Below are 24,564 nucleotides of genomic sequence, written 5' to 3' on the forward strand. Positions count from 1 at the left end.
GAGTTGGATCAGCCTCTCAGGTTTCAGTGAGGACACAGCAGCTTAAGGCTTGATGAGACTGTGAGAGGTGATCCTAATTTCTCAAATTAAATATTAAAATTTCCATTTTTATGTATTTATTAATTGTAAAATAGAGTTTGATAGGAGCAAGTAGGAGCCTTGTCTTCTCTGTCAATCTGTGTCCCTCCAGTCTCCTTCAGGAAAGGGTGTGATGTCTCTTTTATCGTGGACCAATGAGATTCAAAGGTGACGGAGGAGTGTCATATGTCTATTGGTTAATAAAGAAACTGCCTTGGCCTTTAATAGGACAAAAAATTAGGTAGGCAGAGTAGATCGAACAGAATTCTGGGAGAAAGAAGCCAAGTCAGGCCAGTCGCCATGATTCTCCCACTGGACACAGATGCAGGTTAAGATCTTTTCTGGTAAGCCGCATCTCGTGATGCTACACAGATTATTAAATATGGGTTAAATCAAATTGTAAAAATTAGCCAATAAGAGGCTAGAACTAATGGACCAAGCAGTGATTTAAAAAATAAAGTTTCCATGTAATTATTTCAGGTAAAGCTAGCCGGGTGGCAGGATGTAGCCTGTCATTCCATAAACAGAGTGGCGCCCAACGTGGTAATCTTCAACACAAAGGCATTTTGACTAGGGGTGACTTGGGGAAAATCTCTGCTCCTGGGTCTTATAGTGCATACTCCTGAATCCTGATCTGATGCCAGCAGCTTGATACAAGTCTACCAATCAAACAACTGTAAAGGATACTGAACAACTAAGAAAGCCCAGTCTCGGGGTTCAATCTCCTAATTCATTTTAGTGCTAAGTGTCTGTAGTTAGGGAAATGATGCTTTTCTTAAGCCAAGTGAGTAGCCAGTTACATAAAAGTGGATGAACCCAGAAATGTCATATTTCTTTGTGGCATGGGCTCTGTGAAGGCTAGCTGCCTTCTTCAGTAAATGGAGATAATAGAATTTCTATTTCAGGGGTGTCCATAATATTAAAAGAGAATGCAGGTGGAATGTTCTGTACAAGGTACTGGGCAGGCTATGTGATGACTAAATGCTCACTGATATTGCAGTGACCCCCACTGGCTCATTTATTTGAATGCTTAGTCATTGGGGGGGTGTGGCCTTGTTTGAGAAGACTTGGGAGGTGTGGCCTTGTTGGAGTAGGTGTGTCACGGGCTTTGAGATTTCAAAAGCCCATGCTAGGTCCAGTTCTCCCCCTCTGCCTGTAGATGTGAAGCTCTCAGCTACTGCTCCAGCTCTGTGCACGCCTCCATATTCCACATCATGATGATATTGGGCTAAACTCCTGAAACTATAAATCAGTCCTCAACTGAATGCTTCCTTTTATAAGAGTTGCCTTAGTCATAATGTCTCTTCACAGCAGAAGGACAGTGACTAAGACAAGGGGCTCTAACCTTGTGGTGCTGTTTTGCCTTTACCCCCGAGGGCATTATGCCACCATCTGTGCTGGAGAAGTGACAGCTGGAAAGAGCCCTGAGTGGGAGGAGCCAGGAAAAACTGGAAATTTTCATTTTTCTGGTTTATGAGTGAAGATATTACAAAGGTGTGCTGAAATTGTCTCAATCAATATATCCAATAAAGAAAGTCACCAGAATGGAAGGTTTGTTAATAGGAAGCGTTGTAGCATTGGCCAAATAGGACTCACAAAAGTTTGGGATAATAATTTAGAGATTTTTCTTTTTCAATTGTTTTAAATTCTTTTATTCCACAAGTGCTATGAATTCATAGGGAAATAGATGACTTCATGATATGTACTCATTTAAGAACACAAAACTCAGACAGTAAGTCCTTACGCTTTATTCATGAGAAAATTTCATGTACTCATTTTAAAGGAAACTTAAGAGTGTTGTGCATTTGTCTTCATAACTTACTGAATCAGTCTAAGAACCTGGTGGGAGGAGAGCTTTGGTTCATTTGAAGTTTTCATTTTCTGACCTTTTAGGAGGGATATGTGGAGGATCTAGGTGTCTTTCACCTATATTTAACATAAAAGGAAACCCAAAGAGAAATTATTTGGCTGAGTACCAGTGACCTCTAAATCACCGTGTGGTGGTTTTTGTGTCTTGAAAACACAGGTTAAGATACACATCTTAGTTCACCTTTGAAGACAGAACAGCGACCAAGCTTCACTGTGCCATTCCATTTACTTGGAAGCTTGGTGGTTATCCTTCTATTTAATGCTGGCTTTGATATAAAAAGGGTCAAAGGCTGTATTCTGTGTCAGGGAGGTACGCATGAAGAATACATTGTCAATTAGGTCATTCACCTGTCCTGAGCTCCCAAACCTTTCTCCACATTCCCACAGGCATAACCTCTACCATCTCATCCCCATTAAAAACTTCTTCCTGGACATCTCAGCCTGGTGGGCTTCTCTCATTTTAGTAAGAGTTAGCATTCCTGCAGATGTTCTATCTTACTGACAGGGTTATCAGTAGCCATCACAGCAGAGGGCATATGATTTACTCAAACGGACCAAAGGTTGTTTAACGAATGACAGTATGCCACAGTTTGGGCAGGCCTAAAGGCGGCCATCAAGGAACAATGGAACATTAAGGATGTAGTAAGGAGTGTCTATCTATATTCTCCCTGAGCTTGAAGAGGAGGAGAAGCTCATAACAGTACCCAGCAAAACGCAGACTAAAGACTTATGAAGAACTTTGGCTTGGGATAGGCAAACTGAAGCCCTGTGGCTAAGTATCAAACCCTTTTATATTTCCCTAAATATCACTGGAGTGCAGAATTCTGGGGTCCTGTTGAAGCAGAGCTTAAGATAAGCATCCCAGGGCATGGAAATGGGTAAACAGCCGCTCTGGAGGGACAAAGATGCAGAACCAACAAGTCCTGTGTAGCAGGTTCCTGACCATTGTTCAAACCTCAGGCATGAGACCTTAAGCAAGTTATGCAGTTTTCTATGTTTCAATTGTATTTGTAGCTGTAAAACGAGAAAATAGCATTAATATTACATTATAGGAGCTTCAGTTTAAGATGTATAAATATTAACTAGCTTTCTTTTTATTTAGTGATGCATTCTAGTTTAAATATTCTAGTAATATTATTTTTAAAGTGGTATGTCCCAAACCAAAGAAATATATATTGTGTGTGTTGCATCTGGGGTGAGAGATCAAAGGCAGCATTGGAAACTCTGGGGCTTTAGATCCAGAAGGACCTGAATTTGAATGACCTCTCTGCCTCTGGCTTAGAAGAACACCTCTATGAAAAACTTTCTGCAACATTCTGGGACTATGGACCCTCCTGTGAACAGGGCACAGCCATTGATTGCCTCATAGGACTATTCTAAAGACGAAAGAAAATGAGGAGTGTTTGTAGTGAGGTACATAGGATCCCATGGAGATGGAAACAGTCATCCGGTCTGGCAGTCTTTAAAGACAGTGGTTTCTCCTTTGTTCAAGAGAACAGCCACACTTTGCTTGGATGACACTCTTATCCTACGGAGTCATCAGAAGGACAATGCCACTTGGGAAGCATCATCTTCCCAGATAAATGCTTAAAGAGGAACAGACCCCGAGCTGCAGAAGAATCCTGCAAGACCCTTAAACTCACACAGTTACTTCACATTAAAATTTGCTTTACTCTCTATCATAGCTAATAAAAGTTAATAAAACTGTTAAAAGGTGAAGAATTTAACTATTTAAAGAATGATAGCATCAATGATAGTGATAAAAATAATTCAGATGGAGGGGTTATTTTGTCCTATGCACTCTGATGCATGCATTCCTTTCATCACCATTTGAGCTAGGTTGTCTCGGGAACTCTGGAAAGAATAAAACTCAGTCGCCCACAGTCTCCTGGAGTGGATGCCTGTAGGTGCAGCCACCGAGAGGACAGGAACAGGCGCCAAGCTATGGAGAATCTGTAGGAGAAGCGAGGTGAAGGGCTGGAAGTGCATCACGGGCTGGACTGGACAGGTCCATGGGTTCTGTTATGGGCAGCAGACAGGATGATCCCCTCTCCTCACCGTACCATGTACTGGGACCTTTCTTTAAAGACCACATTTCCTCTGCCACCACTGAAGAAGGTCCGATGGGCCATGCGGAAGTGATCTCACTAGGTACTTCAAGGAAATAACTACAGTGAGAAAAATGAAGTGACATTCTATGGAAAGTCCAACAGCCTGGCAACAAAATGCCTCACAGGTTAGAGATCATCTGGCTTTAGTTTTCCCTGTTGGGTCGGCACTCTCTTTCCCTGAGTTCATTACTTAGACCAGAGAACCTATAAACTTTGCTAAAGCATTTGGCACAGCTGTTTCCTGTTCTTTTGGCCAACAGCTACTTTTGACTAGAATGTCGAGCAGCTCTCTTGACTATGAGCTTAATTACGAGAAATGTTCGGGGTTTTGGATAATTAGAGATGTGAAGTGAGGTATCCGCCATTTTGTTCCTCTCTACTCTGAATTTCACTTTGGATGCCGTTTCAAAATTTAACCTTACTGCTGACCTTGAAAATGAGTAGAAACAAGTGTTTTCTCTGGAGTTTGAAAACGTATCAGAGACAGCTTTCACATTCTAGAAGGTGACAGGAAATGTGTGGAGATGATGTGGAAACGTTTCCAGCAACCCTTCTTTGAATTCACCTAATTAAATGTCAAAACTAAAGCGCAAAGCTCAGAGCTCATACATGAAAATGATATAGATACTATGTCCATATCCACAAACACATCAGAAAGCAATATCCACCCAGTGCCAGTGTAATACTTCCCTTGTTCCGCTGTTGTGTTCAGGTTGACGTATGCTTGAGTGATTGTTTTAGGAACACATGTTCCAGGCACCTGGGAAAGATTTTATTGGTTACTAATATGGTTAAATAAAACCACATGTACATTGTGTTTCCATTTGTTTAGTTAGAACAAAAATTAAAATCATTAATTTTATTATTAAAAGTATCCATTGACCTTAGTCTTATGAACATGTGGATTTTTTCATAATGACATCTAAAGTATACATAGTGCATAGTATTCATCAAAAATGGTGGGAGGACGTGACTGTTCTCATCAGCGTCTCGTTTAGGCTAAATACAACAACAGGGAAGCATACACACCCTTCTGTGTGAGTAACAAGTGGGGGGCAGAGGAGATGGGGAGTGGAGAACATGTGGTTTAGAAGGAGAAGCCCTGCAAAATGAGCCTCTGCCTTGCTTCTGGGTTTTGTGTCTTGTTTCTGAGAACTGTTTGAAGCTTGTGTTAGGAACTGCAGCCACATATCTGTAATGGTAATGAGGTTCCCGAGAGGGAGCAGAACGCACTGCCTTTGAAAAGTAAGTTTGAACAGGAAAGTTTATCCCACAGTTCCTCATAGAGACAATCCTGACCTTATCCAAGCTCATAAAATGCAGAAAATAGAATGGATACCCCTCAGTAATCCATCTTATTGAGACATGCATGCACACTCACGCACACATGCACGCACGCGTACATACCAAACCAACAAACAAATGAAAGAAACAAAGAAAGAAAGAAAGAAAGAAAGAAAGAAAGAAAGAAAGAAAGAAAGAAAGAAGAGCCATCTCAACACAGGATGTAGTTGACTTAAATACCTGGAGGAATATTTCTTAGAAGGGACAAAGAAATGTTGTTTGAGGAGAAATTGGCCAGTGAGTTGCATGGTTTTAACAGGACCAAAACAAACAGGAAAAGAAATAAATCTGTTCATTTAGCTGATGCTATTTTGATTAGAAGCTAAAATAAACTATCAAGTTCAACTCTGTCAGAGCTAACCAAACCGAATCTATTTCTTGCATATCTGCTTCTGGTTTACAAGGGCCCTTAACTACCACACTTACTGTGCCTACTTTTAAAGTATCTGAAAAATGCATTTAAACTCCATGTGGCTTGAGGGAGATTAGCCATCTTCCCCATTTAGTGCCTTTCTTTCTTTTTAATTGGCACTGTAATGGAAAAGACAGATTTTAATGGAGAGAAAGCTGTCACCCATGTGTGACATCTAGGACTGAAACAGCTAGTGAGCAGTGCATCACTGTTGGAGAGTCAGCTCATGAGAGGGCAAAAGGAAGTCAGAACAAGAGCGGTGCTGAAGCAAGTGCTGTTTGAATGAGCTCTTTTTTACATAGACTCAGCAATCTGGATACACCCTTTCATATTTTTTATATAATGAATTTTAAAAGATTGCTTTCTAAAGTGTTTTGTTTAGAAAAGGCACACACCAATGGTAGAATAAAAATCAATTTTTTCTATGGTTCAACATAAATAAGAATGCCATGGACAATCTAATTTTTGCTTCTTATTTTTCCATAGTAAAGAGGCGATGGAAGAGTTAAAAGAAAGGATGTTTTATTTGAGGACTGTTCTGTGACCTAGGATAAGTATACAGACAGTGTCTATGATGCTTTATATACTTACCCGGTTCCTCACGCATTCCTAGCCTGAACTGATGGTGTCGGGGCTGTGAAAGGAAAGGCATAAGGGGGATATGAATTCCTTTGAAAGAACTCCCATGGAGCATTTGGGTTGTGCTTTGTATTCACGATGACAATTGCAAACTGGCCTTTCTTTTTTCTGCAGGAGAGCAAGGCACATCAAAGTCATATAGTATGCTATTTAAATAACTTTGGTGACTGAGTAAGGAAGGGAAACAAAAATCTTGTAAAGTCTTATGACTTTAAATAGACATGGTTTATTTACATTAGTGCATCTTTGGGTCATTTCATGTTTTATTATGAAATTTAAAAAAGATATATGGATTGGTTGAATTATTTGCAGTTTAAATATCTGTAATCTGTGAGATATAAGAAAGTGTTTAGAGTTGGACAGTGGGGCTCACACCTTTAATCCCAGTCCTTGGGAGGCTGATGTAGGCAGATCTTTATAAGTTCGAGGCAAGCCTGCTCTACAAAGTGAGTTAAAGTGAGTTTCATAATGGCTGTGGCTATACAGAAAAACCCTGTCTTGAAAAACCAAAAAAAAAAAAAAAAAAAAGAAAAAAGAAAAAAAAAAAGAATACCACGGGAGTATTTTAATTTGAAAATTTCTAGCAAATGCTTCTTTTTTTTTCCTAATTAAGGCAAAAAATTGTATTAAGTAAGGGTCAGATTAAAAAAAAAACAGTCCAGCAACTCTAGACTGTACTAGTACTTCGTGTTTAATCTAAGAAATAGGTTTTCTCTTTGTTCTTTTGTGGAAAATATTTTATTGTTTCAAAAATTAGTATGAAAAACTAAGTATGTTATATATTTTATAAAATTTTTGTGTAGGATAGTAGATTTTATTTGGGGTATAATTTCTGGACCTCTCCTCCCCCTGCCCAATCACTGGCATTGAGCAAAGTAAGAATTGCTACATTTTTAAACCTTGGATTTGTGGAAGAGCAAACATCTGAAAACATTCTTTTCACATCTAACTTGATTTTGAAAATAAGAAAAGGGGATTCAGTTTGAAGTACATTAAATACTTCTCCATTAACACCGCATCCATCTTAGTTTATTTTCCCATAGAGAAATGGAATAAGAAAACCAATCTAAACATTTCCAAGAAAAAAAGGACAAAAGTTACTACATTTAAATCGTTATGTTTATTGCATTAATTGTGTTTTATTCCTTTTCATCTTGTTGACAGAGAAGTGAGTTTAAAGGCAAATGAACTTTCTCTCTGGGGACAAGGAGGGAAGGCCAAAGGACAACAAATGGTGTTCAGAGTGCACATGGCTTGGCAATTAATAACGCTGTAAATATTCAGGGAAGAGTGCTGCCTGGGGTCACATTCTTTGTAAGAAATTATAAAGCCTGTTGAGTTTTAGAAAATATTATTGGCACTGTTACGCTTTTAAGTATTTTATCCAAATGTTTTAAAGAACAAAAAGTGCATTAGTCAAACATTGGAAATAGCAAGAGAAAATTCCACAGAAAATAATAATCAAGAGATTTCTACATAATTAAATAGCACTCACAGCTTTTGTATATACTGTTGATCCTCCCTCAGTTCCCACAGAACTTACTTTCTTTTGTAACATTTAATGGAATAGACTTTTTAAAAACCCAGATGTATGTGGGACAGCTATGTTCCCATAGCAGGAGGACAGAGTATAAGAAGATCAGGGTGGGGTCTGATTTCTCTCCGTCCTTAACAGAAGCAGAGGGAGGAGCACAGGGTGTACATGCAGTGGATGGATGTGTGGGGGAGATGTTTGACTGTCCCAGAAGAATGGTTGACACTGAAATTCTCCGCCAACAGAGACCGTGAGACACTATGGCTAAGCTGGCAAACAGTGTTCACAAATGGAAGCCAAGATAATGCCAGCTTTAGAAGAATTTGCAGTGGCAGACAGGAAGTGCTTTATGTAACTTCTTTTGTTCTGAGTCACACAGCTGGAGCAAGTGCACTCCTTACTTCTATAGTAAGATGCCAAACAAAGAAACCAAATAAAATAAAACCTGATGCAAAACCAAAAGAGAATGGGTTATACATCACCATGGATGTAAATGTTATGTAAATGTTTAGAAGATTTTATTTTTACATTTGGTGCTGTAGTTCACATGTTTTTATATTAAAAAGATTTTCCTTTTAACATATATATGACTTACGCTTCTTATTTATATTTACTATATATAAAATACATCCATATATTTACATCTATCTGTAGTTACAAAATATAGACTCTAAAAGAATGACGTGTACTTAATTGTTTAACTTGGGGAAAATACTTTGATTGAAAAGTCTAATTTGTAATGCATGTGCAGCCTTCAGGAGTGAATTGTGGCATCTGATCCAAAGCTGGAAGTGGCGGCTACTGCCGCTGCTCCTTGTACTGTTTCTTGAAGGGACACACTCTCCACCTACTTAAGACATTCATTTGTGTTAGTTATGGAATGTGTGCCCGAGGGTAAGTTTTGCAAGTGTTTCTAGGTCAAAGCATTATTTCAGTTTAAAACTTCCAAAACATTGCTATGTCTTCTCACAAATGATTAAATACCAGTGTTGAGATATTACGTGGCATATCTCACTTAGTTCCCCAAATTTTGAGCACCAAGACTGACCACATTCATATAGTCTCTCTCTTTCTCTGTCTCGCACACACACACTCAATATACATTTATACACACATACACACATGTGTATGTTTTCATGTGTGTTTATATACATACATTTATATATCCATGTATATATGTATGTAACAACAATTAAAGAAAAAGAGGTCATGAATTTAAAATGAGAGTAAGCTGGAGGTTCATGGGAAGCCATGGAGAGAGGAAGAGGAAGGAGAAGTAATATAATTATATTATAATCTCAAAAAAATTATTAATCAAACCAAACAAAACTGGGGGCTTTTCGTGCCTGAATCAGCCCCTTTATTGCTCTGTTAGTTTTCTTCCAACTAATGCTTTAAGTGACCTTGTTAATATAATCAAATTAACATATTTACTTACAAAATTTCTCCTTTATTTTTAGTTCAAAGCAGGAAAGTAGATAATCAAAGGCAGCTGGAGTCTAGGGCTGACTTTATCCTTATCAAAATGAATTTATTTCTCAATTATGTTTTACCTCTATTCTTTCTTCCCAACAGCTCTTGAGTAATTACTCAAGAGCTCACCTAAAATTGCCGAGCAGAAAATGGTGAAGTTAATTGTAATTAGAAAGTTACTCTCTCTCCTTAGAAAATTTCTACTAAATTAGAGGGGCCACGTTTATTTAAGAGTGACTACAGGTACTTTTTATGTAGTTGGATGATGATGATGATGATGATGGAAGCTTTAGTATGATAACTGATCGGTGGCCAATGAAACATCTTGACAACTAGTTTGCTTCTGAGAGGTTTGTTAGAGTTTCTGAAAGAGTAAAAGTCCCTTGAGGGCTACCCTGTGTCCTCAAAGGTAAATAAGAGAGACTTGAGAGTGGAGGACACCTGTGGAAATGCGTGCCTCATTTTCAGCTACCCTTTCTGGTGCCGTATCCGGAACTAAAGGAATGATTGATCTTTTAAAATGACCCTTTGGGGGAATGTCCAAAGACAAAGATTATAGAAGCATATTCTGTTTGTTTGGAAAGCCGAATATACAGATGGCTAGAGCAGAATAGGTGTGGATGGGAATGGGAAGTTTCTCGATGTTTCTTTCAAAATGCACCTGTGTGAGACTGATTTTTAAGGATAAATACATAACGCTCTGCAAAATTAACACTTGAGGCTCCTGGTGAGAAACAGTTTGCTAGCATATGATGCATGATTCAGTCCCTATCTGCTACTTAACCCACCAAGGGGCTGTCCGTTCCCCACAGTAATGAACAGATCTGGTTCTGTCTGCTTTTAGATGGTGGTTGGAAGTCAGAATGCTTCCTTGCCAAAGGGAGGTTTACTAGAGTAAAGTGACTACGTTTCTTCTAATCAAATCAATAGAAAGGAAAATTGAGAGGTTTCTTCTCAGTCTAAATAGGTCAGAAGCACTTATTTCTCCAAGAGACCTTTAGTTTTACTTCTTGGGTCTTGTGAAAAATGGAAGATTAGTTGTGGAGCCTTGGAATTGAAAGTGACTTTGAATGTTGTCTTTGCAATTAACTGTCAGATGCTTGGATCCTTCCCAGGGCGCTATCAGTACTCAAGAGCCAAACAGCTCTAACTAGAAATTTCAGTCCTGGTTTTTGTCCGAAGATGACACCTGGGACCTGCACACAGTAACATCTGGGCGCCAACATCTGCTGATGCTGGAGCCCTGTATCTGCTCTTGTTGGCAGACACATCACATTAGTGCATAGTGGTCTAGTCATCAGCTAAGTCCCTTGGGTTTCTGCATATAAACTTTTAAACCAAGGCTCCATCTTTCTTTGTACGTGTTGATTTTTAATAATCCTCATTTGTCTACTGTATTGTATATGCAGTCCCCATTTTAGCAGATTGTTTTATTGGTTAGTTAATGACCAGGAACCCTGTCTATATAAAACTTCCTCATGGGAACATCTTCATAAATTATAAGCTTTCAAAATTAGTTTTATTAGTAAAATGAATTGTACTAATCCACTTTTACAAAGTCATAAAAGTGTGTAGTATAAATATATATTTTATCATATTAGAGTAAATAGTCAATATTACATTCTTCATGGACTCATCTGTAATAAAAACATCATCAAATGTACCACAAAGCATTAAAAATGTGCATGTGAGCGTTGAAGCATAAAGAAGAGAGACTTGGATAGACAGCTAGAAGTAGCAGGGAGGAACAAGCGGGGAGCAGGGGCTGGGGGAAACTGGGCTGCCTGGAGCAGATTTTGACAGTATGAATACCTAGTGTTTAGTGCAGCAATAACGGCTGCAAGGACAGCATTGGTCCCGCCTGGCTGCCTTCTGGGTCTTGTCTTCTGAGCAAACAGGGCCATCTAGGAAGCATGATCAAAGATCCACACCCTCTAGAGAAGGACTCTTGTCTTAATTTGATGAGAAAAGAGTTAACAGTGAAACAGCACAGAGCCCTTGAAGAACAAAGGAAGACGTTCTATACTAAGTAGATATAGCCGGGAAGAGACAGTGCCACCAGGATGAAACTGGGATTACCATACAATCAGTTTCACATTTTGCCTGTAGTTTAGCCTGCGTACCTCTGCATGCCTTCGGAGTGAGGTGGTGTCAGGTGGCACATACGTTACACTTGCTGGCCTTCATCCCATTGCCTTCTTCAATGGGCTGCTTTCTGTTACACCTCTTGTGAAACAAGAAGAGACTCCTGGATTATGGGACCATTATAGTACTTACTTTTCTTAATTCCCGTTTAACGTATCAGCTGCATGAAACATCATATATTCCCTATGAATATTTGAATTGTAATCAGTGGATCCTCTTCTGGGACTCAACAAAGCTTCACTTACTATAAAAGTGCCAACACGTTGGCAGGTCACTTGCTGATGAGTTACCTTCTTGACTGACAGTTGATAACCAAAAAGCATGGGAATGACTGTTGCTGTTTACAGCATCCAACATAAAGATCGGCCACTGAGGCTTTAATTTGAAGCCCACCTTATGAAAACTTACTTCACCATTTCTTTGTAGCAAAGGTAGCATATTACAAAGGTGACAGTCTTGGGTATGTGACGTTCCTGGGTATGTGACATGCATTAGCATGATCTGGGGACTCCTACCCGGGATGAAGGGCAGCACTTGTGCCTGTGAACTCTGCCATTGGGCTGATTTATTTTAGCCTTGCTTTGAACACAGTTTAGAATGAGGTTTAATATAACCCGATCATTTCCACATGTGCATTATGGTCTCATGGTCGAGAGTCGCTGGTGATATCCATAACTGAAGGTTGTAAAATATTGATTAATTGAAACTGGGTTTCACATCCAATTTCTCTGTAAAGTACAAACTGCACAACTAAGACATTTTCAGCATGTCCATTCTGTGCCAGGCGACTCTAGCCTGACTTTGAGACAAGACTCAAAATTCAGCAGAACCCAATCATGTTAAACTAACGGTAAGCATTGTAATTCCTATACAGAGTTCTTAGAGTGGAGCATGGTGACATAGGACTGGAAATCCAAATATCACAGAGGCCCAGGCAGAAAGACTACGAGTTAGAGGATAGCTGGAGCCATATAGCAAGACTCTTGTCTGAAAAATGAATTAGTTTGGGATTTGTCAGGTTTTGACAGCTTTGAGTTAGATAGAAAAAGAAAGAAAGAAAATCGAGGCCTGGGTCACCGAAAATAAACTCAAGGAAGAATGAAGTGGGCTGCTGAGGAGCAATGCAGTATGGGAGAGCGGCTGCTCTGCGGCTGGCTGGCCTCCTTCCTTGACCTTTCCTTTGATAACATCTTCCCTTTAGGGTTTGGAGAGAGTCCTCAAATTTCTCTAACTCCTCAGAGTTCAAGGGTTCAGTTTATTCCAGCTTCTTCCCACCCTGTCTTGTATTTAGAAGAGACAGCAAGACAATCTGTGTTTTATTGCTTCCTCCACTGATAAGATTTCCATTCATTGGATAATCTCGCTTTCCAGGAATTCATTATTGGACGTAACTGTAGCTCTGAGGCTGCAGCATGTGCAAAGTTTATTCCAGAAGCAGCGTTTACTGTTGAAAGGTCACATGCTTCTATTTTTTTTTTCAGTAAATGTTTTTACATTTGAAGTATCTTCCACAACTTAGCAAACTGTAGCTCTCTGTAGAATTATAAAAACAAAATGAGGATCAGAAGACTGGGCAAGAATGTTCCTACTGATACTGATATTTTATTGATACTGATACTGATATGCAAAGTTCAAAGAAAAACTCCAAAGTTTATCAAATCAGACCCTCCCTATTACTTGCTTTGGCAATTGCTGAAGTTGTTGTATTATGTCGCTCATCTTTATGCTATCTTTAATTTGTGTAGGTGCATGTTTCTGTGATTTTGTTGATATCTTTAGGTACACAATCATGATTATTTTCTCCTGTTTAAAAAAAAAACCTCACCGCATACAAAGAGGGAAAACGGGGGGGGGGGCAGAAAAGAGGGAGAGAGGAAAGAGTAAGGAAGAAGAGAGAGTGAGAAAGAGCAAAGATGGAAGAAGTTTCATATACTACTTATAATAAACATGTGTAGAAATATATACGCATACATGTACTTACATGTATATTTCTATATATGTATACATACGTACATATATGTTTCTATATTTTGTTTGCCTATTCGTGGTTAAAGAGCCGCTTTGGTCCTTGTGCTTTTAGAGGGTTCCTTCAGCTCTAGGATGCTATCACTTGAAGTGAGAGAGGCTGAGTTAGAAGGGAGTGCGGAGGGAATGCAGCACGTGTACCTAGATTGTGTCAGCTGCCTTTCACAACACCATCTGCATGTTTGCTCACTCACATCCATCCACTCATGCTTCCATTCTTCAGACGACAGCAGAGCACTGCTTTGTTCTGCGGGGAAAAGGGAAGGGAGTGTGCGTCATAATTAAACTCAACAAGACCACAATCTAAGCAGGAACAGTATTTGGTGGAGCAGCCTGAACAATGAGAATTTTCTTTCTCTGTTTTGATCATATCTTAGGCAAGCCTCTACTCTGTAGAACAGAAGTCAGCAAAAGTCTCCTCCCAGGCAGAATGGGGCTCAGTCTCCACTTCTTCACTTGATAACTCTGTCACTTGGGAAGGATTTTTCACCATTTAGTGTTTTGTCAATCAAATATGTTAACAACAATAAAAATGTTAATTTATATAAAGAGTAAGCTATATAGTATATATACTAATATTGTCTCAGTACTTAATTCAGAGTAGGTATTGCATTAATATAAGTAGAGAGTATTATTACAAATAAAAGGATTTTTTAAATTAATGTAGCTTTTCATAGATCAAGTTCCATGCTACAAATTCTTTTTGGTGTGTCTATATTTTCTTGTGCTGCATTTTTTTGACAAGGTTATGTTATTTTTTAAAGAATTCAATAAAAGGCATAGGTGTCTACAAAGGCGTTTAAAACATTGAGATGCTGGAAACATTTAAGCAATTTTTAGCACTTATCACTGCAATTCATAGTGTCAACTTTCCCTCCCATCAGTTCCATGAGTCCAGAAAACATACACAGACAATTACTGATAATTTTTAATTCAAAATTTGAAATGATTTATTGTATTAGAAGTTGGTTAAAAGTAAAATTCATCTATCTACCTTTTGATTTAAGACAAAACTTTCTTTTATTTTATTATAAACTTTATAAAATTAATGCAGCTATAATTGGTGTGTGGAAATATGAAAGTTAGAGAAACTGTCATTTGAATTATAAAAGTGCGCTTACATCTAGGGCAGAAAAAATAAACTATTGTACATTCCAACATATGTTACTCAAATATTTCCTTTTTACTCGGTATTCCTAACTTTCCCGACTTCCCTGAGATTGTCTGCTAGTTCTTACAGAAACATTTTCCTTTCCCTGGAGCTCTGATGCTTGGCCTACAGAGAGAATACTCTTCCTGTTTTCTGATACCAGTTAATATCTCAGATATCAGTTACAAGTAGTGACTAGTTCTCACTTCCCAAGTATACACTCATTCAAGGTTATTTATTGTAATAAGAACTACTCAAAGGTTGTAAGAAAGAAAATATTTCAAGAACCCTTAAAACACAAAGCATTCGGAGTGTATCTGAAGAGTGACTAGGCCAGCTAATCCCAAAGAGCAAGTTTGAAAGAGGGGAGGTCATGTTATTGTAACCTCAGGAAGAATAAAATTTTCCCCTAAGTACAGAGTTTTTCCAGGTCTGTATCAATTTATATCTTTTCTCATCCTCTCCTCACAAAAGTGATTCATCTGGTAGCAAACTGTCAGAAAAATAAAAGTAAAGAGTAATTGTTTGACCTTTAAATTCCTAAAGTCACTTAGGACAGAAATACCCATTTCTTCATGAAATGATTTCATCTTGCTTTCTGTTCAACAGGGTGGCGGTGACTGTCCAGAAATGAGTATTGGCGCTATAAAAATTGCCTTGGAAATTTCCCTTCCTGGTTCCTTCATCTATGTTTTCACTGATGCACGATCCAAGGATTACCGGCTCACCCATGAGGTGCTGCAGCTGATTCAGCAGAAACAATCCCAAGTAAGTAGGCATCGTCCCTAGACCTGCTTGTGGAAGGTTGCTTATCCCTTTTGATGACTCTGTGTGTGATAAATATCAAAAGTCATAATCATTTAACTGCATATCTACCAACATAGTAGGTACATGTCGTCTAATTCTAATGTAGGAAATTCATACTTGTCAATAGCATATTGATACTTTGGTTTTGACTACAAAGAAGAAATGCTTGCAGATTAATTAAAGTACTTATTAACACCTTACCCTATATGTTAGGTCTATATTTGAAATGCCACTTTTTATGGATAGTCTTTCCTGAATTATTTATTCAGCATTATTAGTTAATTACTGCCATGTAGCAAAACTCAACAGTTAAAAACAGCATTTTACTTTCCTATGTTTGCACACGTTAGCTAACCTAAGCCACTAATGCTTGCCTAGGAATGTTTAGGTCTAGGAATGTTTAGGTGCTTTTGGTTTATTGGCTTTTCTTTTAAGATGTAGCAGGTCAATGTAGGCATGCCCTTCTGTGGCCATGGCGGAAACACCGGAGATTGAACAGAAATCCAAAAGGTGTCTTGAGCAGAAAGAGAGAATTTACAGAATGATTCTTCCAGATGACCAAACTCAGATCCAAAGATAACAATATAGACAATACCTCTTTAGTAAGGTCTTCAAACTTCTTTGCAATGTGCATGGATATACGATAAGATGAGGAATTGAGGCCACTGGGTAAGCTAACATAGCTGTGGTCTCACTTCCATAGCCAAACTCGCTCTGAAATCTAAGTAACTGTTTCTGCACAGGCCTGTGGTTAAACAGAAGATAAGGTTAATAATTACCGTATTCATTTGCATTATATAGCATATAACAGGTGCTAATAAATATATATTGATTTCTGGAAATCTATTAAACTCTCTTCTACTTTTACGAATCTCAGGTGGTATTTGTGCTCACCGGAGACTGTGACGACAGGAACCATATTGGATACAAAGTCTATGAAGAAATCGCCTCTACAAGTTCTGGCCAAGTGTTCCATCTCGACAAAAAGCAAGTGAATGAGGTCAGTTTGGTAAAGTAGGTCTATCTTGTTACCTACTCTGTCAGAGTCAGCTAGGCCACTCTAACTGAGATGAGTTTGAGTTCTGAAACAGCTACAACCTGCAGATCTTATCCTTAGACGACACGTGGGTCAGTAACTGATTAATTGATATGAACTGATGTGTGGAGACAGATTTATTTAATACTAATTTCCAGATTAAGTAATTTTTTTTTTTTTGGTTTTTTGAGGCAGGGTCTCTCTGTAGCTTTGGAGCCTGTCCTGGAACTAGCTCTTGTAGACCAGGCTGGCCTTGAACTCACAGAGGTCCACCTACCTCTGCCTCCGGAGTGCTGGGATTAAAGGCGTGTACCACCACCTCCCGGCCAGATTGAATAATGTTACAGTAACAAGTCATTTGAGTACTAAAATTTCAACACTCACTTAGCTTAATAAAATCTCTTTGTATTTCATGTTGTTTAAAAAGTTAATTGGTGTTATTTGACAAGTAACTTTAAGATAATAGGTAAAATTAGGCTTGATCTGTTCCTGAAGTTGAATGTGAGAAAATTATTAAGCAATTCCAGTGAGGTTTGTTATCCAGTGTTAAAAATCTAAAATCTATGACCAATAACCATAGAATTTGAGAAAAAAAAATATTGGCAAAAATTTCTGTAAATCATTGTAAGAAAAAAATGTATTGTTTGAAAAATTATCCTGCCTTGGTTTCACTTGTGGTAATAACATTTTATTTTCCTATTAATTTATCTATTTGACTTCTACTTATGTTTCTAGGGACTTACCAGAACAAAGATAAAGTCTGAGAAAGCATAATTCACATTTAGCTTATTTCATCTTTGGATCTATATAGTATCTACTGACTTCATGACAGGTTCCTTTGCACCTTGAATGAGATGGCTTATAGTTGTCTTCTAACCAAAGTGCTCACTGCATCACCATGGAATGAATAGAAAATTACAACTTTTCAGAAGAAACAATTAAGTAAAAATACCTTTATCAACTATTTCCATGACCAACCTGGATGGTTACTTTAATTTAAAAGTTTTCTTAGAAGTCATGTCTGTTGAGGGGGCAATAACTTGAGCCCATCTTACGTCACCATTAGGGATTCATAAACTCCTGAATGGGGCCTAACAACTACAAGGTGCTCCCTTGCAGTTAATTTGAGAAAAGAAAACAAAAGCACCCAAAGGAGAGGTAGGATGTCTGGGGAGAACCTAGGAAAGAGTGCAGGGCTCCCAGGAACTGGGTTTCTTGTCTCGTCCCATACACTGTAATAATAGGATGAGAAAGGCTTGAAAGAAATGAAAAGCTTGCTGGTTGAAGCTGTTTTTAACTTAGATTCTGGAAGCCCTTAAGGCATGTTCCGGATCTGGGCGGGGGGGGGGGGGGGGGGGGGGGGGGGGGGGGGGGGGGGGGGGGGGGGGGGGGGGGGGGGGGGGGGGGGGGGGGGGGGGGGGGGGGGGGGGGGGGGGGGGGGGGGGGGGGGGGGGGGATCAGCCTCTCAGGTTTCAGTGAGGACACAGCAGCTTAAGGCTTGATGAGACTGTGAGAGGTGATCCTAATTTCTCAAATTAAATATTAAAATTTCCATTTTTATGTATTTATTAATTGTAAAATAGAGTTTGATAGGAGCAAGTAGGAGCCTTGTCTTCTCTGTCAATCTGTGTCCCTCCAGTCTCCTTCAGGAAAGGGTGTGATGTCTCTTTTATCGTGGACCAATGAGATTCAAAGGTGACGGAGGAGTGTCATATGTCTATTGGTTAATAAAGAAACTGCCTTGGCCTTTAATAGGACAAAAAATTAGGTAGGCAGAGTAGATCGAACAGAATTCTGGGAGAAAGAAGCCAAGTCAGGCCAGTCGCCATGATTCTCCCACTGGACACAGATGCAGGTTAAGATCTTTTCTGGTAAGCCGCATCTCGTGATGCTACACAGATTATTAAATATGGGTTAAATCAAATTGTAAAAATTAGCCAATAAGAGGCTAGAACTAATGGACCAAGCAGTGATTTAAAAAATAAAGTTTCCATGTAATTATTTCAGGTAAAGCTAGCCGGGTGGCAGGATGTAGCCTGTCATTCCATAAACAGAGTGGCGCCCAACGTGGTAATCTTCAACACAAAGGCATTTTGACTAGGGGTGACTTGGGGAAAATCTCTGCTCCTGGGTCTTATAGTGCATACTCCTGAATCCTGATCTGATGCCAGCAGCTTGATACAAGTCTACCAATCAAACAACTGTAAAGGATACTGAACAACTAAGAAAGCCCAGTCTCGGGGTTCAATCTCCTAATTCATTTTAGTGCTAAGTGTCTGTAGTTAGGGAAATGATGCTTTTCTTAAGCCAAGTGAGTAGCCAGTTACATAAAAGTGGATGAACCCAGAAATGTCATATTTCTTTGTGGCATGGGCTCTGTGAAGGCTAGCTGCCTTCTTCAGTAAATGGAGATAATAGAATTTCTATTTCAGGGGTGTCCATAATATTAAAAGAGAATGCAGGTGGAATGTTCTGTACAAGGTACTGGGCAGGCTATGTGATGACTAAATGCTCACTGATATTGCAGTGACCCCCACTGGCTCATTTATTTGAATGCTTAGTCATTGGGGGGGTGTGGCCTTGTTTGAGAAGACTTGGGAGGTGTGGCCTTGTTGGAGTAGGTGTGTCACGGGCTTTGAGATTTCAAAAGCCCATGCTAGGTCCAGTTCTCCCCCTCTGCCTGTAGATGTGAAGCTCTCAGCTACTGCTCCAGCTCTGTGCACGCCTCCATATTCCACATCATGATGATATTGGGCTAAACTCCTGAAACTATAAATCAGTCCTCAACTGAATGCTTCCTTTTATAAGAGTTGCCTTAGTCATAATGTCTCTTCACAGCAGAAGGACAGTGACTAAGACAAGGGGCTCTAACCTTGTGGTGCTGTTTTGCCTTTACCCCCGAGGGCATTATGCCACCATCTGTGCTGGAGAAGTGACAGCTGGAAAGAGCCCTGAGTGGGAGGAGCCAGGAAAAACTGGAAATTTTCATTTTTCTGGTTTATGAGTGAAGATATTACAAAGGTGTGCTGAAATTGTCTCAATCAATATATCCAATAAAGAAAGTCACCAGAATGGAAGGTTTGTTAATAGGAAGCGTTGTAGCATTGGCCAAATAGGACTCACAAAAGTTTGGGATAATAATTTAGAGATTTTTCTTTTTCAATTGTTTTAAATTCTTTTATTCCACAAGTGCTATGAATTCATAGGGAAATAGATGACTTCATGATATGTACTCATTTAAGAACACAAAACTCAGACAGTAAGTCCTTACGCTTTATTCATGAGAAAATTTCATGTACTCATTTTAAAGGAAACTTAAGAGTGTTGTGCATTTGTCTTCATAACTTACTGAATCAGTCTAAGAACCTGGTGGGAGGAGAGCTTTGGTTCATTTGAAGTTTTCATTTTCTGACCTTTTAGGAGGGATATGTGGAGGATCTAGGTGTCTTTCACCTATATTTAACATAAAAGGAAACCCAAAGAGAAATTATTTGGCTGAGTACCAGTGACCTCTAAATCACCGTGTGGTGGTTTTTGTGTCTTGAAAACACAGGTTAAGATACACATCTTAGTTCACCTTTGAAGACAGAACAGCGACCAAGCTTCACTGTGCCATTCCATTTACTTGGAAGCTTGGTGGTTATCCTTCTATTTAATGCTGGCTTTGATATAAAAAGGGTCAAAGGCTGTATTCTGTGTCAGGGAGGTACGCATGAAGAATACATTGTCAATTAGGTCATTCACCTGTCCTGAGCTCCCAAACCTTTCTCCACATTCCCACAGGCATAACCTCTACCATCTCATCCCCATTAAAAACTTCTTCCTGGACATCTCAGCCTGGTGGGCTTCTCTCATTTTAGTAAGAGTTAGCATTCCTGCAGATGTTCTATCTTACTGACAGGGTTATCAGTAGCCATCACAGCAGAGGGCATATGATTTACTCAAACGGACCAAAGGTTGTTTAACGAATGACAGTATGCCACAGTTTGGGCAGGCCTAAAGGCGGCCATCAAGGAACAATGGAACATTAAGGATGTAGTAAGGAGTGTCTATCTATATTCTCCCTGAGCTTGAAGAGGAGGAGAAGCTCATAACAGTACCCAGCAAAACGCAGACTAAAGACTTATGAAGAACTTTGGCTTGGGATAGGCAAACTGAAGCCCTGTGGCTAAGTATCAAACCCTTTTATATTTCCCTAAATATCACTGGAGTGCAGAATTCTGGGGTCCTGTTGAAGCAGAGCTTAAGATAAGCATCCCAGGGCATGGAAATGGGTAAACAGCCGCTCTGGAGGGACAAAGATGCAGAACCAACAAGTCCTGTGTAGCAGGTTCCTGACCATTGTTCAAACCTCAGGCATGAGACCTTAAGCAAGTTATGCAGTTTTCTATGTTTCAATTGTATTTGTAGCTGTAAAACGAGAAAATAGCATTAATATTACATTATAGGAGCTTCAGTTTAAGATGTATAAATATTAACTAGCTTTCTTTTTATTTAGTGATGCATTCTAGTTTAAATATTCTAGTAATATTATTTTTAAAGTGGTATGTCCCAAACCAAAGAAATATATATTGTGTGTGTTGCATCTGGGGTGAGAGATCAAAGGCAGCATTGGAAACTCTGGGGCTTTAGATCCAGAAGGACCTGAATTTGAATGACCTCTCTGCCTCTGGCTTAGAAGAACACCTCTATGAAAAACTTTCTGCAACATTCTGGGACTATGGACCCTCCTGTGAACAGGGCACAGCCATTGATTGCCTCATAGGACTATTCTAAAGACGAAAGAAAATGAGGAGTGTTTGTAGTGAGGTACATAGGATCCCATGGAGATGGAAACAGTCATCCGGTCTGGCAGTCTTTAAAGACAGTGGTTTCTCCTTTGTTCAAGAGAACAGCCACACTTTGCTTGGATGACACTCTTATCCTACGGAGTCATCAGAAGGACAATGCCACTTGGGAAGCATCATCTTCCCAGATAAATGCTTAAAGAGGAACAGACCCCGAGCTGCAGAAGAATCCTGCAAGACCCTTAAACTCACACAGTTACTTCACATTAAAATTTGCTTTACTCTCTATCATAGCTAATAAAAGTTAATAAAACTGTTAAAAGGTGAAGAATTTAACTATTTAAAGAATGATAGCATCAATGATAGTGATAAAAATAATTCAGATGGAGGGGTTATTTTGTCCTATGCACTCTGATGCATGCATTCCTTTCATCACCATTTGAGCTAGGTTGTCTCGGGAACTCTGGAAAGAATAAAACTCAGTCGCCCACAGTCTCCTGGAGTGGATGCCTGTAGGTGCAGCCACCGAGAGGACAGGAACAGGCGCCAAGCTATGGAGAATCTGTAGGAGAAGCGAGGTGAAGGGCTGGAAGTGCATCACGGGCTGGACTGGACAGGTCCATGGGTTCTGTTATGGGCAGCAGACAGGATGATCCCCTCTCCTCACCGTACCATGTACTGGGACCTTTCTTTAAAGACCACATTTCCTCTGCCACCACTGAAGAAGGTCCGATGGGCCATGCGGAAGTGATCTCACTAGGTACTTCAAGGAAATAACTACAGTGAGAAAAATGAAGTGACATTCTATGGAAAGTCCAACAGCCTGGCAACAAAATGCCTCACAGGTTAGAGATCATCTGGCTTTAGTTTTCCCTGTTGGGTCGGCACTCTCTTTCCCTGAGTTCATTACTTAGACCAGAGAACCTATAAACTTTGCTAAAGCATTTGGCACAGCTGTTTCCTGTTCTTTTGGCCAACAGCTACTTTTGACTAGAATGTCGAGCAGCTCTCTTGACTATGAGCTTAATTACGAGAAATGTTCGGGGTTTTGGATAATTAGAGATGTGAAGTGAGGTATCCGCCATTTTGTTCCTCTCTACTCTGAATTTCACTTTGGATGCCGTTTCAAAATTTAACCTTACTGCTGACCTTGAAAATGAGTAGAAACAAGTGTTTTCTCTGGAGTTTGAAAACGTATCAGAGACAGCTTTCACATTCTAGAAGGTGACAGGAAATGTGTGGAGATGATGTGGAAACGTTTCCAGCAACCCTTCTTTGAATTCACCTAATTAAATGTCAAAACTAAAGCGCAAAGCTCAGAGCTCATACATGAAAATGATATAGATACTATGTCCATATCCACAAACACATCAGAAAGCAATATCCACCCAGTGCCAGTGTAATACTTCCCTTGTTCCGCTGTTGTGTTCAGGTTGACGTATGCTTGAGTGATTGTTTTAGGAACACATGTTCCAGGCACCTGGGAAAGATTTTATTGGTTACTAATATGGTTAAATAAAACCACATGTACATTGTGTTTCCATTTGTTTAGTTAGAACAAAAATTAAAATCATTAATTTTATTATTAAAAGTATCCATTGACCTTAGTCTTATGAACATGTGGATTTTTTCATAATGACATCTAAAGTATACATAGTGCATAGTATTCATCAAAAATGGTGGGAGGACGTGACTGTTCTCATCAGCGTCTCGTTTAGGCTAAATACAACAACAGGGAAGCATACACACCCTTCTGTGTGAGTAACAAGTGGGGGGCAGAGGAGATGGGGAGTGGAGAACATGTGGTTTAGAAGGAGAAGCCCTGCAAAATGAGCCTCTGCCTTGCTTCTGGGTTTTGTGTCTTGTTTCTGAGAACTGTTTGAAGCTTGTGTTAGGAACTGCAGCCACATATCTGTAATGGTAATGAGGTTCCCGAGAGGGAGCAGAACGCACTGCCTTTGAAAAGTAAGTTTGAACAGGAAAGTTTATCCCACAGTTCCTCATAGAGACAATCCTGACCTTATCCAAGCTCATAAAATGCAGAAAATAGAATGGATACCCCTCAGTAATCCATCTTATTGAGACATGCATGCACACTCACGCACACATGCACGCACGCGTACATACCAAACCAACAAACAAATGAAAGAAACAAAGAAAGAAAGAAAGAAAGAAAGAAAGAAAGAAAGAAAGAAAGAAAGAAAGAAGAGCCATCTCAACACAGGATGTAGTTGACTTAAATACCTGGAGGAATATTTCTTAGAAGGGACAAAGAAATGTTGTTTGAGGAGAAATTGGCCAGTGAGTTGCATGGTTTTAACAGGACCAAAACAAACAGGAAAAGAAATAAATCTGTTCATTTAGCTGATGCTATTTTGATTAGAAGCTAAAATAAACTATCAAGTTCAACTCTGTCAGAGCTAACCAAACCGAATCTATTTCTTGCATATCTGCTTCTGGTTTACAAGGGCCCTTAACTACCACACTTACTGTGCCTACTTTTAAAGTATCTGAAAAATGCATTTAAACTCCATGTGGCTTGAGGGAGATTAGCCATCTTCCCCATTTAGTGCCTTTCTTTCTTTTTAATTGGCACTGTAATGGAAAAGACAGATTTTAATGGAGAGAAAGCTGTCACCCATGTGTGACATCTAGGACTGAAACAGCTAGTGAGCAGTGCATCACTGTTGGAGAGTCAGCTCATGAGAGGGCAAAAGGAAGTCAGAACAAGAGCGGTGCTGAAGCAAGTGCTGTTTGAATGAGCTCTTTTTTACATAGACTCAGCAATCTGGATACACCCTTTCATATTTTTTATATAATGAATTTTAAAAGATTGCTTTCTAAAGTGTTTTGTTTAGAAAAGGCACACACCAATGGTAGAATAAAAATCAATTTTTTCTATGGTTCAACATAAATAAGAATGCCATGGACAATCTAATTTTTGCTTCTTATTTTTCCATAGTAAAGAGGCGATGGAAGAGTTAAAAGAAAGGATGTTTTATTTGAGGACTGTTCTGTGACCTAGGATAAGTATACAGACAGTGTCTATGATGCTTTATATACTTACCCGGTTCCTCACGCATTCCTAGCCTGAACTGATGGTGTCGGGGCTGTGAAAGGAAAGGCATAAGGGGGATATGAATTCCTTTGAAAG

At 39.3% G+C, this 24,564-nt stretch overlaps 1 protein-coding gene across 1 annotated transcript in view; it reads left to right on the forward strand.

Moving 5' to 3' along the window:
• Hmcn1 (hemicentin 1) overlaps nucleotides 1-24,564 on the forward strand; it is a 449,244-nt gene that overhangs the window by 115,270 nt on the left and 309,410 nt on the right. Inside the window, exons 3-4 of the mRNA XM_050162915.1 lie at nucleotides 15,390-15,548; nucleotides 16,465-16,587. Of these exons, the coding sequence (XP_050018872.1) occupies nucleotides 15,390-15,548; nucleotides 16,465-16,587 (282 nt within the window). The remainder of the gene's footprint in view (nucleotides 1-15,389; nucleotides 15,549-16,464; nucleotides 16,588-24,564) is intronic.

Source organism: Alexandromys fortis, unplaced genomic scaffold, assembly GCF_014885135.2.
Source record: "Alexandromys fortis isolate MF-2015 unplaced genomic scaffold, M_Fortis_MF-2015_v1.1 scaffold_126, whole genome shotgun sequence".
NCBI classification, from domain to species: Eukaryota; Metazoa; Chordata; class Mammalia; order Rodentia; family Cricetidae; genus Alexandromys; species Alexandromys fortis.